The sequence below is a fragment of the Lepisma saccharinum genome, chromosome 1, assembly GCF_977018435.1.
Source record: "Lepisma saccharinum chromosome 1, izLepSacc3.1, whole genome shotgun sequence".
Lineage (NCBI taxonomy): Eukaryota > Metazoa > Arthropoda > Insecta > Zygentoma > Lepismatidae > Lepisma > Lepisma saccharinum.
Window position 1 is genome coordinate 100,105,241 of NC_139229.1, and position 18,431 is coordinate 100,123,671.

The 18,431-nt window shown below is 40.8% G+C and overlaps 1 protein-coding gene across 3 annotated transcripts in view; it reads right to left on the reverse strand.

The window, feature by feature from the left end:
- LOC145998777 (A-type potassium channel modulatory protein KCNIP2-like) overlaps positions 1-18,431 on the reverse strand; it is a 759,206-nt gene that overhangs the window by 172,007 nt on the left and 568,768 nt on the right. For all 3 annotated transcript variants that reach the window (XM_083135364.1, XM_083135382.1, XM_083135373.1), the window contains exons 2-3: positions 12,466-12,593; positions 11,731-11,800 (exon numbers count right to left, since the gene is read on the reverse strand). In XM_083135364.1, coding sequence (XP_082991490.1) covers positions 11,731-11,800; positions 12,466-12,593 — 198 coding nt within the window. The remainder of the gene's footprint in view (positions 1-11,730; positions 11,801-12,465; positions 12,594-18,431) is intronic.

Consider the following 18,431-nt stretch of genomic DNA (forward strand, 5'->3'; position numbering starts at 1 on the left):
ATGATACCGCAGAAAGAGGAATTGCTCGGATAAAAAAGTTTAACGAATCGGTCAGGGACGAACAAGAAAAAACAATTCTTGTTGAGGGTAGTCGAGCATCACAGACAAGTAGTCCCTAAGCGAACAAAAGAAGGGATTGCATATTTCAAAGTTGATTAATATAACGCATGTTTTGCCTATCATACTACATATTAATCTTAGTGTCTAGTTTTAATATTATTTTAAGTTTGTGATTTCTATTTTTCCAAATAAAAGTAATTAACATTGAAAAATCGTATTTTTTGCCTACTTTTACAAAACTGATGAAAGTGTGCAACCTCTAAATATTATCCAATATTCTTGAAATTTGGCATATATATCTTTTATATCACTGAGACTCGGGGCGTAAGCAAAGTCTGCAAAAATTTTACATTTTATTTTTTGCCTTACAAAATGAAACACCCTAATATATATATATATATATATATATATATATATATATATATATATATATATATATATATATATATATATATATATCACATCAATGCAAAAAACTAAAACAGTGAGATAAAATGAGGTTTTCTTTCCCGATCTGACTGAATTTTCAAGGCTTTTAACCCCCCCCCCCCCTTATTAGAGAGTCTGCGCACGCCTATGATGTTGGTACCTTCTTCTAATAATAAAAACAAATTAAAATAACTGTAATATTAAATTAATAATTAAAATATTAATTAATATTGTTATTACATGAATGGGAAAAAGACGGCATATGAATAGGAATATAACCGCACGTATTCATTATCTAGCTCATGAATAGTTCAGATCGCTTCAATTTGTATAAAAACAACTGCCCTGGCAAGGTGATTGTGAAACAGATAAGGAATTGAATATTGTTTGAATAACGAAAAAGGATGTTAGATCCATTTGACGAAATGAAAAGCTCTTAATTTAATATTTAATCATATTACTTAAGTAGTGGTGTGCATAAATCTTATTTGATACAGTCATCCAAAGTAGTTTGACCCCAATGTAATCCTTCCCTTAGAATATGTTTGACGGAAATACACGTCTCTCGATTATACGACAGATGCTAAACAAAACAAGCATATTTACATTATTTAATTTTAGTACTTCGTAAGTCTCCCGTAGAAGATTCGGACTCCCTGGACACCCCGCCTCCCCTAAATAGTCCTTGGCTCTCAGTTGTATTGCGATGTTCGTCAATGTGTGTTTTTCTCGTCTATGGTTTTTCTTCTTTCAGACACTCCGAAAAAGTTTTGTCTTGTAACAGGAAACCTGTTATGGTCAGACTCTTGAGCGGGGGGAGAGTAGCGGACAGGGAACCTTGTGGTCTACTTCGCCCAACCCCTCCCTCCAGCAAAGGTCTCCCATTCAATGGATTTGCCTTCGAAGGGGGAAATGGAATCAATATTGGTAAGACTAGGAAAAATAAATGACATCTGTCCGCTGCTTTTTTCGAGCGACGCTGATACGGGCTCTTAAGTGATGGATTTGGGTCTCGTAAGCTAAGTCGCCGGTTCGGTTCTGGACATAGGGATTCTTTGCGGGTGTCATAATTCCCACAATACGCGTATGAGGGGTACTGAAAACCCGTACACACAGCACGAGGAGATCCTCATCACTAGAAAGTTGCCATGTTCTGTGCCGTATCCTTTCGCCATAATATTTTCAGTAACTTTTCTTCCAGTAAAAATAAAACATTCTGGATGTACTATATAATTAAAATATTTTTTACATTTTTTGTAGCTGAAATTTGGTGATTGTTTTAATGATAGTTTGCAAAAATCAGCTGCCATGTTTATTTATAGTTTAATGATAATGACACTATTTACGGTTTAACGTGATTAATATTTTATATATTATTCTACACCAAATGTTTGTTATTTTTGCCTATAGAAATTATTGATTTTAATTAAGAGAAACTTAAATGTGCTTAAAGCAAACATATTACGTCAGTACATATATTTGTTTCCTTTCTTAACCTTTCTTACAGTTTAATAAACACCATTAAATGATTAATAGATTAATGTACTTTCACCAAACGTGATTCTGATAATTACAAAATCCTTATGCACATTATTCCATAAATTGTTTCTTGAAAATGATTTAAACCAGTTATTTTTTTAAAAAAAAATATCACCTGATTTAAATCTTGATTTAGATCGCGATTTAAATCAATCCACCTTGATTTAAACTGACACTTTCGTTGGGCTACCTTTCAGTGGAACACCCTGTACAAATTATAATTTGTTTATGTTTGAATATTTTTAAACGTTGCTGTTACTGTTTCCATGGTTATCTTGACTTCGAATTTCACTAAACAACCTCATTGAGGAGTTCAGAGCCCAAGTAGCATAACTATTTGTGGAAACTGAGTTACATGTATAACTTAGAACTGTGAAGTATCAACATTTCAGTGCTGGAAGTAAGCATCTCCTAAGTTCCAAATGTTTGTTAAAGAGGTACCACTATATTTGTGCTCCAACAGATAATCATAGTACTAACAAGGGAGGTTATCTAAGTGTCCCCCTCCGATTTTCATGAAACTTGGCAGGTGTAGAGAGAGGCCCAAAGGAAGAAATACGTGTTTTTTTTTTTTGCTTCGGCTAAAAAAAGGTTTTAGAGGGCAAGAACCCCTCAAATGTCAAGTTGAGGAGAAATTGAAGTGGGTGTGTTCGCCAGTGATATGCACTTCATATCTCAAGTGTCCCACTTGTGTATCTGCCAATACTATTAGCTCAGAACTTCAACCGCCATCGTCCTTCACGATAGCACTTGCGTTTGGTACCGACAATCCTACAGTTCTGTACTGTGTGTGTTCTTCCTATGCCATATTTATGTGCTTTCGGGGTCAGATCCCCACTTCAATTTCTCCTCATTTTGACATTTGAGGGGGGTTTTGCCCCCTAAAACAGTTTTTTAGCCGAAACAAAAAAAAACAAAACATTTCTTCCTTTGGGCCCCTCTATACACCTGCCAAGTTTCATGGAAATCGGAGGGGGACACTTACATAACCTCCCTTGTAAGTTATTTAAATGTGACATTTTTCTCAAAACTGTCTTGAATGGAGTTAGTCCACTTTTGCTCTGAGCTACTCATATATTCTGGCACGAACGCACAACTTTGCAAAACATGGAAGCAACAAGGGACAATGAAAGTTCTTACAGGCCTCCCTCGCCTAATAACCCTCACATTCATTCAGTCTCACTTCAGAAAGTCTCCTGGCAGATCCCAGACAGGCGTCGGAAAACACAAAGACTTCATTTAATTGACTGACTGGCAGGATTTCAGCCCTTCCTTCGCGCTTGGATTCGACGCAGGGTGAGAAGCCAATTAGCGTCGTTTTACTGAAGCAGCGACTCATCCTTACATCTTTTAATAAACTTCATCAACGTCACTCATCATTATGACGTCAGCCTTCGTCGTGACGTTGAAACTGTAGATGAAGACGGACTTCTCAAACAGCGAGTAACTTGATTGCAATCGCTTCAGAGAACGCAATTTGGATCATTCGATTCCCACTGTGATCATGTATTTAGTTTATTAGTCACTAGATATACAGGTGTCAGATCATACCAGGTGAACTGTTATCTGGTGAATTAACTAACTCTCTAGACTTCTTAAACCCGAAGGTTTATGGCTGCAGCAACACAAGCCTTCCATCTGTCCCTATCCTGGGTAAAATCAATCCAATCTTTTCCATCATTACCGATTTCCTTTAGGTCCATCTCAACGTTATCCCTCCATCGTCGTCTTGACCTTCCTACAGGTATCTTACCATCAGGTTTCCCAAAAAGAATCCTGTTAACTCTTCTTTCCCCTCCCATGGCCTGCCCATCTAAGTCTTCTTGATTTAATTATTCTAATAATGTCCGAATATTAATTTTAATATTAATTTGGTTTATTTTACTTCGCTTTTCCGCCACTTCTGGTTAATCGCAAAGATGAGGACGAGTGGTGGTGAAATTGATGAATGGACACTCACAAGGAATACCCATGCCAAGGCTGGGATTCGAACCCGGAACCCCTGGCGTTGCAGCTTACTCTGTTAGCCACTCTGCAAGGACAGTGTACTTTCTTTTGATGGCAAAATTGGTAAAAAGAGGGGGGTAATTGCCCCCACGCCCACCTAATCGCCGCCACTGTCACCACTTACACCCCAACGTATCCAAAAAGTAGTGGGGGAAAACTAAGGGAGATCACAGCCAGGCGAATGGACCGACTGTGGTAATTATTGTCGCGTTGAAGTAATATCAGTACATCTATGAATTCAATTTTCACCTTCATAATTCTCGTAAATTTTTGGGAAATAGGTAACCTGATACGGACGGGTACAACAGGCTACTTTTTCTCAGCTTTGCTCCTTTCAGAGAGCTCTCATTAATCTATCAGAAGAAGCAAGACTCTCTTCTCTCCAGAAACCTGTCGAATTCTCACCATCCATTAATTACTCGCAGACCCTGCTCTTCGGGACGTTCTGCTGCATTTTCAACTCGCACAAGCGCGTCAAACTGAACAGCGGTCCGTTGATGGATAGCGAGCTGCTTCGAATTAATCTGCCCTCGTGTTTACGAATTGCAAACACCCAGCCTCACAAAGTGACGACTTTCGGAGGGGGGGGGGGGGTCCTTCCGTCCGTTGATTTTGATTGATGCTGGATTTGCAAACTTTCCATGCAGAAGCTCAACTCGCTCCAAAGTGATTATAGCCTTCTCGTGACGACAAAATAATATTCCCGTGGGTTTATTCGGTAGCGAAAGACGAGGATCAATAATGCATGTAATGTAGGAAGGTAGTGCGGTTCCCCCGAACAATGATTTGCAAATGGTAACGCGTTGGCGCGATTACACTGACTGACGGATAGTCGACCTGCGTGCGGAGTGGTGAGCGCAGCGCGCTACGACGCCAGAAGTCCTAGTCTGGGTGTTCTTCGTGAGTGATCTTTCATCAATTTCATCACTCATCATAGGCATAACTCGGAGTTTATCTTCGGAAACGGGGGTGGGGGGTCCAAATGTCAATGAGAATACATTGCATGAGCATTCATGTATACAGGGTGTCGCATGTAACTTAACAAATCGAAATATCGCGAGAAATATGCATCGAACGAAAAAAATATTCCATATGAAAGTATAATAAAGGGTCTACCAATATGAACGTCAGAACTTTGAAAGAGTGTTGTGGCAACACTGACTGGAATGACGAGATGGAACTGTGACATCTGTGTGCAGTAGTCTGTGGCAAGTTATCATGCAGAGATACACAATGCAACAACGCATAGAAATTATTCGAATTTATTATCAAAATTCGTGTTCGGTTCGACAGACATTTTGTGCATTGAGAGGACCGACAGAACAAACAAAACTGTAGGATTTGGGCAGATGAATATCCGCAAGTGATTCTGGACGTACCACTTCATCCTAAGAAAATGACTGTGTGGTGTGGTTTCTGGGCCAATGGCGTGATCGGGCCTTATTTTTTTAGGACCAACATGGAAATCACGTGACTGTCAATGCGGAGCGATACAGGAATATATAGTGGTGCAGTTTTTGTGGCCTAAACTGGCAAATCTTGACATCAACAATCTGTTTTTCCAACAGGACGGTTCAACTTGCCACACAGCTCGCCAAACAATGGAATTGTTGCAGGAAAAGTTCCCCGGACGAGTTCTGTCCAGAAAGGGTGATGTGAATGGCCACCAAGATCATGTGACCTAAACCCCCTGAATAATTTATGGGGTTATGTCAAATCTATGGTCTATGAGATTAAGCCACGCACAGTTCGTGACCTGAAACGGAGCATCGAACGAACTATTGAGGCTATACCGCTCAATATGTGTGCAGACGTGCTGGAAAATTGAAAATTCAGAATCCATTCCACCCACCGAAGCAGAGGAGGACATTTGAACGACATATTGTTCAAAACATGATGCCATTGGTTGCTCTTCAAAACATATATGTCATTATAACTTGTGGTTTTCATTCTATCTAATTTTAAATTACGGCGCCATCTATCTATCACGAATGGAACAAAATGTGTAGGACAAAACCTACGTATTTTCGGACGTCGAATTCGAATCTGCAATAAAAAAGGGGTTCCCTTTTAACATTTCAAGGTTGCTTCCTGCCCCACGCCCCCGGAAGTGTCGGGGTGGGTTCATTGTAGCGTAGGGGACTTGCCCCACAATACTATTATACTTTCATATCGAGCATTTTTTCGTCGCGATATTTCGATTTGTCAAGTTACATGGGACACTCTGTATATATATGAGCATATATTCTTTCTTGTTCGGTGCTCTCTTTGACTCCCTGCTTCCTTTAGATTTCCTCGATAATGACTGACGTCATATACGTATACGGCGTTGCAGTCATTCATCCAGGGACTCTGGCCACCTCTTGCCCAAGTTACACCTCTATTTCCTTTTTTTTCCCTCTCTCTCTCTCTCTCTCTCTCTCTCTCCAGACAGTTGGTAACACAGAACTTAATAAGAATAACTGTATTGAAGTAATAATTAATACAGATTTGATGCGACACTTTAATAAATGTTTGCACTGCATGCGGTAGGAGCAAGAAATTTTTGCAACCATTTCTTTGCAAACTGAAAATACATATTAATAATTACACAGAGGACCAATCTTTTCATTTTGCAGTGTCACAGACACACACACAAAGATTGAGAGGGAAAGAAATACTCCCTCTCTCTCTGCGTATGTGTGCGTGTGTATGTGCATAATTCTAAAAGTTCTGTTGGGAGTGAGCATTCCATATACTGCTGAAATTTTCAAATCTATGTCTAAACTACGATTTACAGATTGAGAACTATGTGGATTAATGGTGATACAATGAGATGGACGAAGGGTTAATCACAAACACACATGGACGATACAACACACATTATCCTGGCTGCAGGTCCAGGCACCAGAGCTTCGTTAGTCTGCAAGAATGTACACTGGTGTGCAAAACCTAAGGACGAAAGTAAGTTTCGCATGCTGTGTCAGTTACAAGCGGCATAGATCGGTGAAACTTGAACCATACATACAAAGTAATGTTACAGTATGATACAGGAAAGAACAGGGAAAAACACGTGATGATCAGAACAGAAAATGACATTTTTACGCATAGACCGGAAATTACACGGAAGGCACTGCGACTCATGATGGCCCCGTGACATTACAGAAGTAATGAAATGGTCCTTAGAAGGGTGTGTGATCACCACGGACAGCGATGCATGCTCTGCAACGTGCTCCCATGCTGCTCACAAGGTTGGTAATGAGTTCTTGTGGTATAGTAGTCCATGCCTCCACTAGCGCTGTTGTCAACTGTTGGATGGTTGTTGGTGCATATGGACGTGCTGCAAAACGTCTCCCCATTGCATCCCACACGTGCTCGATGGGATTCAAGTCGGGGGAACGGGCAGGCCAGTCCATACGCCGAATATCCTCTCGTTCCAAGAGCTCCGCCACTTGCTCTGTTCTATGCGGTCGCGCATTATCATCCATAAAGATGAATTCGGGGCCGACTGCACCTCTGAAAAGACGCACGTGGGGAAGGAGAACAGTGTCACAATAACGTTGACCGGTGACTGTACCGCGTTCAAAAATTTGGAGGTCCGTACGCACATGCAACATTATGCCTCCCCACACAAGAACACCTGCACCACCAAAACGATCATGTTCGACAATGTTCCTAGGTTCATTGCGTGTTCCCACCTCTCGCCAGACGAGAGTACGTCCAGAATCACTACTCGAACTGAATCTGCTCTCGTCTGAGAAGAGAACGCGACCCCACTCCTCCTCAGTCCAGTCCTGATGTTCTTGGCACCACCGCAAACGGTGCCGCTGATGCGCGTGTGTCAACGGAACACAACGTAATGGCCGTCGGGCAAAGAGACCACACCCATGCAGTCGACGTGTCACTGTGGATCGTGAGATTGGACGAATCGCGGTCCTGTTAAATGTGTTTGCAATTCCACCCGCTATTTGACGTTGGTCCCTGCGAGCCTGTTGCACAATGTAGCGGTCGTCCGCTGCTGTAGTTGACCGTGGTCGACCACCACCTCTTCTTTGCACAGCAGTGCCTGTGGTTCGGAACGCTCTCCATGCACGTGAAACAATGCTGTGGGCAATCCCAAACTCCTGGGCTACACTCGTCACACTTTGTCCTTCTTCCACTTTCCCGATGATTCTTCCCCGTGTGAACGCATCCAAATGTTGTCTCCGGGCCATGTTGTTGTGAGTAACACCACCACAATGCACCTTAACTCTTTCGCTGCGGTCGTCGCATTTATGCACAGCACGCCAGGTGCCTTGCTCTGCGGAAGTCGCATTATTGCGACTTCATACTTCCACTCGCTGCGGGTGTCGCATTTCCGCAGTACGTCGCTTTTAGTAGCCTTCTGACATCTGTTGATAGTATTTGGAATTATTTGAACTTGTAGTTTTGTTTTTATCTGTATGATGTCGCTAATTACGCCTCCCTTTAGAATTCTTTGACATAGGAGCGTTGAGTGCTCTGACATGTCAGTTTCAAATGCATGTTCGAATGTAAACAACATGGCTACGTCAAGTCGTCAACACTTGTCTGATAATGATGTTACTCAACTGTTATTTGCCCACTCAGAATCAGAAGGTGAATTAAGTTATGACCATAATAGCGACAGTTTTTATGAGACTTCAAGTGGTGACAGTGATTGTGTAGTGTCTGAAGAATTTGTACCGCCGTCCATAACATCATGGAGCAGATGTTTTTTTTTGTTTTTTTTTTTTCAAAATTTCAAAATTTTTCAAAATATCATACCACCAGGGACTACATACAGAATGTTTTACCAGTGCAAGGAATGACTTTTGTAAGTTCTCTATAACATATTTTTCAGTGTAATTGTGAAAACTATTTGTTTAAAAAAAATATATTTTTTCAAATTTAATTACGCAGCCAAGGGATATTGTGTGCCAGAGAATTCCGCAGTGAAAGAGTTAACAGCCCTCTGACTGACACAAACTGTCTCGTCCCATTCATTCAACTGCTTCGTGTTGTTGGAGCTGACCCATTCGGCGCAATGGTCACGTTGGCGTCATGCCATGCAACTTCTTGGTCCCTGTGCATGTGTAGTCAACCTCTGGCAACATGCTGCCGGGCTTTCATTCATTTGCACCGACTACGAAATATTTTATGTTACTTTATCTATCTCGTCCTTAGGTTTTGCACACCAGTGTAGTTCAGGGTGCGCTATGTGGAATATTGCTTGACATCTGGTGTCTCCAGTTAGGACACTTCTTTGATGAGATTATAGTAATAGTTCATGTCTGGTGCATGGATTTTGGTAACAATAAATTTGGAACAAACATAGGTGGCTGTTCTGTCTCCGCTCTCACTTGCACGGTGCTGCCACTGCATTCGTTTGATGTGCAGACGAAAGTGGTTTGCAGTTAAAAGCTTTTCACACAGTCATTTGCTCTTATTGTGTTAGCTTCAATGTTTATATACATTCTACAATATCTTTCTCGAATGCAAATGTTACCTTACAAAAATATTTTTTTACACTTACAAAACAATAAGAAGGCAACTTCCATGTTGATTGAGTTTGTTTATTATACTTCCCTTTTCTACCACTTTGGATAATCGCGAAGATGAGGATTTATGATGATACGATGATATTGATGAAGGAAAACTCACAAAGAATACCAATACTCAGGCCTCCAATCGAACCCGAGGGCCCCTGGGATTGAAGATGATGTGCTAACCACTCTGTCTTGAAAGTCGGCACCACTTCCATGTTACATACATTTGTACGCATTTAGCTTTCAGAAAGTGGGTGTTGAATTTGTATAATTATTATGTTGCGCTTTTGACGAGCTCCGTGTTAGAGTGGTTAGCACAGCGCTACGATGCCAGGGTTTCCGGGTTCGAATCTCGGCCTGGTGAAGGATGTACATACATCACATCATCACTTATCGTCGCAATTAGCCAAAAGTGTTCTCAAAAGTGACGCTAAGTAACAAAAACAAAGTAAAAAAAAATGTACATAGCTTTCCTTCTCTCAGAGAGGAACACCGTGCACATGAAGAGGTCATTGATACTGTCAAGTTGTGGCCTGTGGCAACCGTGGTAGCCGACTCAAATCCAGCAAATTTTATCTTCATACTGTCAGTTAAAGACAGTTCATACGTGCGATAGTACACGAACGTATTTTGCTCATTGCTATGCATAGAGCATAACTTATAACAGTGCATGTTCAACCCAAACTCCAGAAATACGCATCGAGAATTACATCACCGACATTTCTCCTTTATGCGAAACCCATTTCGGTTTTTCTCACTGTAAACCTTCGGCCTGTTATCTCCAAAGATCAACCAGTTTGAAAAAGTACAACATTAAACTAATTTTGCACGTTCCTTGTCGAATGAGCCGGTGCTCCATCATGCTGAAAGATCGTTTGGAACTCTCGGATATTACATTCTTATGAGAACGTTGATGCAACAACCATGGAAAATGACAAAACCTGCCGATAAAAAGGAAGCTAACAGAAGAGACGAAACGATTCGAACGTGCGCGCAGAATGTAGATAAAGGAAATAGCGTTGTGCATTTTATTGACAGCCATTTCGGTTCATGAAAACTACCTCAATCCATCTGCCCTTTCGGAATTTCCATTCGCTCTTCCTCAACCCACGTACTCCCACTTCCAGGAACAAGAAGCGTGACAACTTGACATTGGGAGGGACAGGAGCGACAATTTTCCAGAGTGCTTCAGGAAAACGGCGACAGCAAGCGTAAGGTGTGAGCAACAGGGCGACAGCTGGCTGCCACTATTCTCATTAGTCTGTTCACCTTTTCCACTGTCTGCAAAGAATAAGGGATTGATCAAATGCTTCTTATCACTTTTGTTTTACATAAGCTGGAGTTCCCTATATTTTTAAGTAAAGAAAACGTGACCCACAAGCACATATTTCACGAAATTAAATTCGCTACTTTGTAAATTTCAAATCAAATGCTATGTTTGTTACCAAACCTGAAGTGTAGTGTTGCAACATATCATTCCTTAGCATATAAGACAAGTCACAGTTTTTTTTGTAAGACCACTTTACGCTCAGATAGGCTAATCGGGACTGGACCTACAGTTTAAAGTAGAATCCGAACCACTGTGCGATGCTCCTCAACCGGTTATCGAACCTGATACCGCTTCATTACAACGCGAAAGCGTTACCACTATGCCATCTGGGGTAGGGGGGTCGATATAAAGTAGGGGCATCTGAATGTTCCATTACTCTAGGAGCAATTTCTAACGGGGTAACAGACATTCACATTAAAGTCTTCTCAAAACGTAACTTAAAGACAAATTAATGCAAAATTTTGACAGATTTGCAGTTACTCGCCTTAAAAGCTAACTTCGGTTTTGAAACAAAATAACACAACCCCAATAACTCCTTGCAGGTCAATGAGGCTCTGGCGCTTGGACACACAGCCAGTATAATCATCTGTGGTCCTTTCGTTGTCCTGTGTCCTCTTTATATATGCCCCTTTACAGCCTCAACGCTTATCAGAGGTATAGACATTCTAATCCTCGGACAGTGAATAGATCTTAGTTATGGCAAGGAGTTGGCCCCACATAATGTGACGGGGAAAATAGTGTAAGTGCTGACTTACCCAAAAGTTTTAACTTCAATCAATCAATCAACAATAAAACAGGCAACAAAAATGTAAGAAAATCAACAACATTTGTATATCTTACCTCCTTGGGGAAAGAACTGAGAGAAGATATGTTTGAAGGAATCCTCATCTACCGTTCCAGAAGGACATTCCTGCAAATGGGAAATGAAATTATCAAACGGCATACTAAATAATTTTAACTATGAAATATGCTCAATACTATTAAACTGTAGAGTGACTCTCCCTCAAAAATATTATGTGATACTCCACTTTGGATGAGTGATTTATACACCCATAATGCCTACAAGTCAAGTGTGCTTCAGGTTGTTAGGGATGTGTCAACAAATTAGTCCACCAAGATCGAGGATACGTGGGGCACTATCCCCCACATCTCCTAAATGTGCCTTCATGGCATGGTGTTATTTGCACAGAACGTCCACCGTGTATCTTCATCAGCGTCAACCACTAAAACTTTCATCTCCATTGTCGCGATGAACGCGGAGAGACAGAAAGGTGGAGTAAAATAAGCTAAATTCTATACAGAACCATGAAGCGCGACCTGATTGAGAATAGAATCAAGGCCGTGAGATTTCGTCACGGGCAAGTAAAGTAGGGACATAAAGCTTGAGTGGAGTTAATGACCTGGATGAGATGTGCAAAATCTTCACCCACCATCGATGAACACGGTTACAGCAAAACTCTTTCCAAGTATTCGGCACCTTGTCTTCGAGGAGCATGGATGAATGAAGACAAGAAGAAAGCAAGAGAATGAATTCTCAGTTCTTACAACTACTGGCCAATCTGAGTGAGCACCCACCTGTTTGAATCCTCGGTAGATCAACTGGATTTCCTTCCTCGTAAACTTGGTAGTTTTTGCCAATTTGTTCAATTCCTCTGGTCTGTGACGTGGGACCCCACCAAAGCAAAAGTCGTCTAAGTCCTCCTCTGCAAAGAAACAAAATTACCACCAATTAACATAAGTCTGGTTCAAATAACAAAAAGTTAACGACAGTTTAAGATACAAATTTGAAACCACGTGACACCATATTAGCGAACAGATTCAGGGTTGCCACTGACATTTACTTTCCCGTTGGAGTGTGTAGTAATATTACAAACAGACTTTGCAAAGAATGAAGAAGAAAGTTACCAATGAACTCTATCGTAAATGCTATATAATTAAATGAGTTAAACAACATTCACAGTGTATTTGTGATTGATTTGGAGAAGGATGTTACGTTGTCTAAATCCTCTTGACTGTGTGGGTGTGCTACAGTGGCGGCGATTAAGGGGGCGAGGGGGTCAGTTGCCCCCCACTTTTCGCCACTTTTGCCCCCGCACTATGCTAAACCTTATCTACAAAGGGAAATATACTGCCTTTGCCCCCCAGTTTTAGCACCTTGCCTCCTCGGTTTTGGAACCCAATCGCCGCCACTGGTGTGCTACCATGATACCGTTTCCGTCCGTATCCTACCCTTGGTACCTGTGATCCTGGGTGCGTCCACATAGAAATATACTATATTTAGGTTACTTTACGTCACTTATTCTACCCCTTGGCTTAATCGTAACAATGGGGATGAGTTATGAACTGATGAAATTCTCAACAGGACACACTACTACGACAGGTTCCCGAGTTCGAATCTCAACCTGGCCATGTGTGTTTGTGTGTGTCCCTTCATCAATTTCATCATATCATCACTCATCCTCATCTTTACGGTTAGCCAACAGTGGAAGAAAAGCGAAGTAAAATAAACTAAATCAGTCAATCTCAACGGGACAAACTGGATTCATGCCTTGCACAAGATTCGAATCTGTGACCTTTGGCTTCTTAGGCAGTGATGAAGAGCACTCTGTCTCGGAAACAAGCACATACGAACAGGAAAAAAGTTTTTAGAGTACTCGAAGAGTCAAGTTAAGCGCTTAATGAGCAAAACGTTTCTGAGAAATGTGAAAGTTTCTCGGTATTGTACGTCAACAACCTTTATATACAAGGCGTGCCTTGCAGGTTTTGAGGTTTACACCCCGAAATATCTACGATATAATAGTAATAGAACTAAAGCATATTCCTTTATTTACATTAATAACAATTATATAAATCGCAAAACTCATTTTTTTGCCAGAAGATGGAGTAGAATTTTTATGTAAACAGCTGACTACACTATGTTATAATAAAGAATTATTTTAAATTTAAACCCACTCAATAATTAGAATATAGCTCGAAAAATACACTAGCTCTCACGCAACGCAAGTGAAAGGCAATTCGATACTGCACTGCAAGTAAAGAGAAAAATGTCACATAACATATTGTATTCGAAGTTTTTGTAATTACTAGCGGTATCACTGCTGTTCCCAATAGTATTAGAAGTGTGTTGTATCGATCAATGCTTTGGGGTGGATTAAATAATGAAAGTTGAACAGTATTTGTCACGTTGAAACCTTCCTGCAATTCTCACACTTTCCGTTGCTGTAACTCACGTCCCAAGTCAGACGTGCAACTTGTTGATCATTTGCGCCTCCGTGCACACCTTAATAGCCCTACAGCACAAGCCACTGTGAAGGACTCCCAATTGATCCGCCTTATGAAATCGGCCAAGCGGTGACCATTTTTCACCAAATATCCGACCACCATCTGGCGACGACTCTCGGGGCAATTCGTTGAGGATCCTCGAGCGAAAAGCATTTAAGCCTGAGCGGCCCTTCTACCTTTACATTGATCCACCGCGCGACTTCACCGCGAAGGAGGAAACGAACCGAAGCCGATAGACGATCCCCATTGGTGGATTGGGATTGGCAAGCTGATGGACTTTCTTTTTTCTCCCCTTTTATTGCACCGCTAGTTTTTCCGGGGCGTCAGTTTTCCAATAGCTGACCAGGTCTTTTTCCCTCAAGAGGTTTTCTGTTAAATGCATCTGGACCAATAACGAAGACGAAGTGTCACTATGACAGGAATGGTCTTCTTGTCATCCACATTTTCTTATTTTTCCCTTCAATAGCCTAATGAGTTGGGTAGTTTTGGATGTTCCTTTTCTGTCTTTATTTCGCTCCAATACTTGGAAGTAACTCCTTCTGGTGAAAGGTGTAAGGGTTACACTATTAATGGTATTCCAGTTTGCGTTTGTACTTGCAAAGAAGGCAAAGAAGTGTTTGTTGAACGTATTTGATGGAGCAGAAGATGATGTGCTTCAATCTCTTGCAAACCTTGGTTCTCCTGGATTCGATGAACAAGATGACAGAATGAAAGAATTAATTGATTTATTTTACTTCTCGTTTCTGCTGCTTTTAGCTAATTTCAAAGATGAGAATGAATGATGATAGAATGAAATAGATGAAAGGACAATCACAAACACATGTGAACAGTACACAACTCATGTCCGATGGGTCTAGACGCCAGAGCATTGTTAATCTGCAAAATGCAGTCCAGGGTGTACTACGTTGAACTGAGATTGACATTTAGGTGTGTCTTACACCCCGAATATGATGACACGATTTTTAAGAAATCCATTCATATACTATAAGTGCTGAAACCAAAATCTAAGATTTTGGCAAACTACGATGGTGTCAGTTCACGAAAAGGGATGTTCAAGGCTCATGTCTTGCTCCAACCAAAGTGTCCATCTCACCATTTATCAGGAGGAGTTACTAGTGTTGCCCACGAGACGAGACTTTGGCCTGTCTCGTCTCGTGGAGTCTCGTGGAAATGCTGTCTCGTCTCGAAAATATTCGTTTGTCTTATGACACATGGTCAATCTCGTCTCGTCTCGAATTTTTAAAAGCCTGTCCCGTCTCGTCCCGTGAGCAACACTAGGAGTTACTTCCAAGTATTGAAGTGAGACAAAAGCAGAAAGGAACATCCAAATCTACCCAGCCCAACAGACTGTTGATGGGTAAAAAAAGATGACACGAAGATCATTCCTGTCATATTGACACTGCCTAGAGCTCCAGAGAATGTTGAATGAGGAAGTCACAGGTGACGTTATTACTCGCTTATCATAATCCGGGAGTGTCCAAAGAGTAGAAAAATGGTAGGAAGATTTGCATGATCACCATAAATATTTATCAAGGAGTGTAACTCACCTTACGCGCATAGGCAACAGTACTGCTAGTGTCAAAGACCCGTGATTGAAAGGTAAACAAAACGCAGCATATCAGAACAAGACTGCCTCATTCTGTATCGAACGCTCATTGCGATCGGAAGACAATCTCTTGGTAAAGTGTTCAATGTACAGGAAAAACATGGCACAAAGACGTCAACGAAGAATGATCGGACGCCTGGAAGCAGATCAAACACAGACTGAAATCACAGCTGCGTTGACTGTGCCACAGTCATTTCCAGGCTTTGGCGACGGTTCCAAGACACAATAGACGTTCATGGGAGGCCAGAAAGTTGTCAACGAGTAACAACGCCACAACAGGCCGAATATCTGGCTTTAACTACGCGACGAAACCGGACGATGTCTGCAAGACAACTGTCCTCAGAGCTTGCAGCCACTTCAGGGGTTAGAGTTTTTCTCGCCAAACTGTGTACCGGAGATTCAAGACAGCTGATCTCTATGCCAGATGTCCAGTAGTGTGTGCCCTGCTTGAACCAGTGCACAGAAGGGCCCGCTTACAGTGGAGTCAGCATCATCCAAATTGAACGCTCAACGAATGGAGGAACGTGCTCGTCACACATTCATCTGGAAAGAACCTCGATCACGATTTTATCCAAGGGATATCGTGGAAAGGCATTAGTTTGGTGGATGTGGGATACTGGTATGGGAAAACATCATGCTCAGTGGACGTACGGAGCTGCACGTATCTGCTGGAGGTACTGTCACTGACAAGAGGCACAGAAACGAGGTACTTCAACAACATGTGCGCAGTCAGCCCATGCTTTATTTTCAAGCATGATATAATACATGTGCGCATCTAACCAAATTGGTGAATGACTTTCTTGAAGGTGAAGAAATCCACGTTTTGGGTTGGCCACCGAGGTCCTAGACATAAATCCTGTGGTGCCTTAAGGAGACGAGTTAGCCGGCGATCCTCTACCTAAAACATTTCCAGAGCTCCGCACTGCTCTTTGTGGGGAATGGAACTAGCTCACCGTAGCAGCTGCTCTTCAACCACCTTGTAAAGAACATGATGCGTCGTTGCAAGATATTGTAGTTGTTAGGGGTAATTTCACCTCATACAAATATCTTTTTTCGTCAAAGAAATTATCTTCAATTTTCTTGTCTTTTGCATGTTTGTTTGTGTATTAGAAAACAATTGTTAATTTCATGCATTCTACTCTATTATATAGCAGATAAAGTTTTGATTAATTTTCACTTGTTGTCGTTAATACGAAGAGATTTTCGTTACCAATAATGAAGCCCAGCAACAATGAAAAGTATCATAGAGTTAGTTGCCTAGAGAGCGAGGTGAAGCATTTTTAATATTTTTTTTCCAGGGGTAAGCCGATCATAACAATATATTTAGCTCAGTTAAACTGCGCAATCGGTTTAATTTAACTAAGAGAACATTATTCATGAAACAATCTAAATTTGTTCATTTTTTGATTACACACATGTGCTTGACCAACAAATAATTTCATAACTTGTAGTTAAATATAATTAATGGTTTATTTGTGCTGCGCTCGCTCAGCATAAAATAATCTAGTTATTCAATTTGAGCTACGTGACGATAAAATTTAATTTACACACAAAATGGACTTCTTGTTTTATTCATATTCCGGTAATGTGTAATGCATTGTCGACAACCACGCAGCTCTTGATGTGGTTTTTAACGAAGATAAGCATTTATCCACAATATATATCCATAATCTTAACAAATATATAAAACAATAAGAAGGTAGTTACTTTTCTCGAAATGCAATAATGTAATTTTTATAAGTTTTCAATTTTAGTTGCATTTTTACTTCAGAGTCATCTATTGACAGATTTGGTTGATTTGGTGTTTTAAGTCCACTTTATGCACAGTAAGGCTAATCGGGACTGGACCTATAGTTTAAAGTGGGATGCGAACCACTGTGTACCTCCACCCGGTACCCCTTGATTACAAGGCGACGACGCTACCACCGCGCCATCTATTGACAGAAAATTGATACGAAGGAAGTTAAATGTGACGAAATCGTAAACACGTGCACGTAATGTTGTGTTCTGCATTCCTTACATAAAAGAGTAATTGATCACGGCAACAAATCCAGATCTTGCTTTTCAGAACTTGATTGCCCCGTATGTCTTTCAGTCATTTTTAGCAATCTTTCAGACCGAAGCGACACGAACCCCCTTCAGTCTGTAAGAAAGAATTCCACTCCAAGTGACAAGCAACACGTGCACACGTACAAACAACATAGGGTCTACAAATCATGTCGCCGCACAAACTTTTACAGCGTTTGACTTTCAAATTAGTAAGTTAAAGTTATATTAATTATAACAGTGGGCTAAAAAAAGTTTACAATATTTTTGTTGTGTTCAATAAGTAGAATCTATTTATTAAATAATATGAAAAGAGAGGCAAACTTACTAATAAAGTAAAAGTTAGTATGAAAAGTTAATAATAGTCAAGAATAAAGATAATTAGTAATAATTATTAAAATAGACCTAGAACATTAAAAAAATAAACAAACTGTTTACCGCTTGATACTACTCCATTTTCTACCACTTTACGCACAGATAAGCTGATCCGAACTTCGACCTACAGTTCCAAGTTGAGTGCGAAGAACCGGGATCGGATCCGGAATTGCTTGATTACAAGGCAGAAATTGGTATAAACCAAATGTATGAATTATATATACAGGGTGGG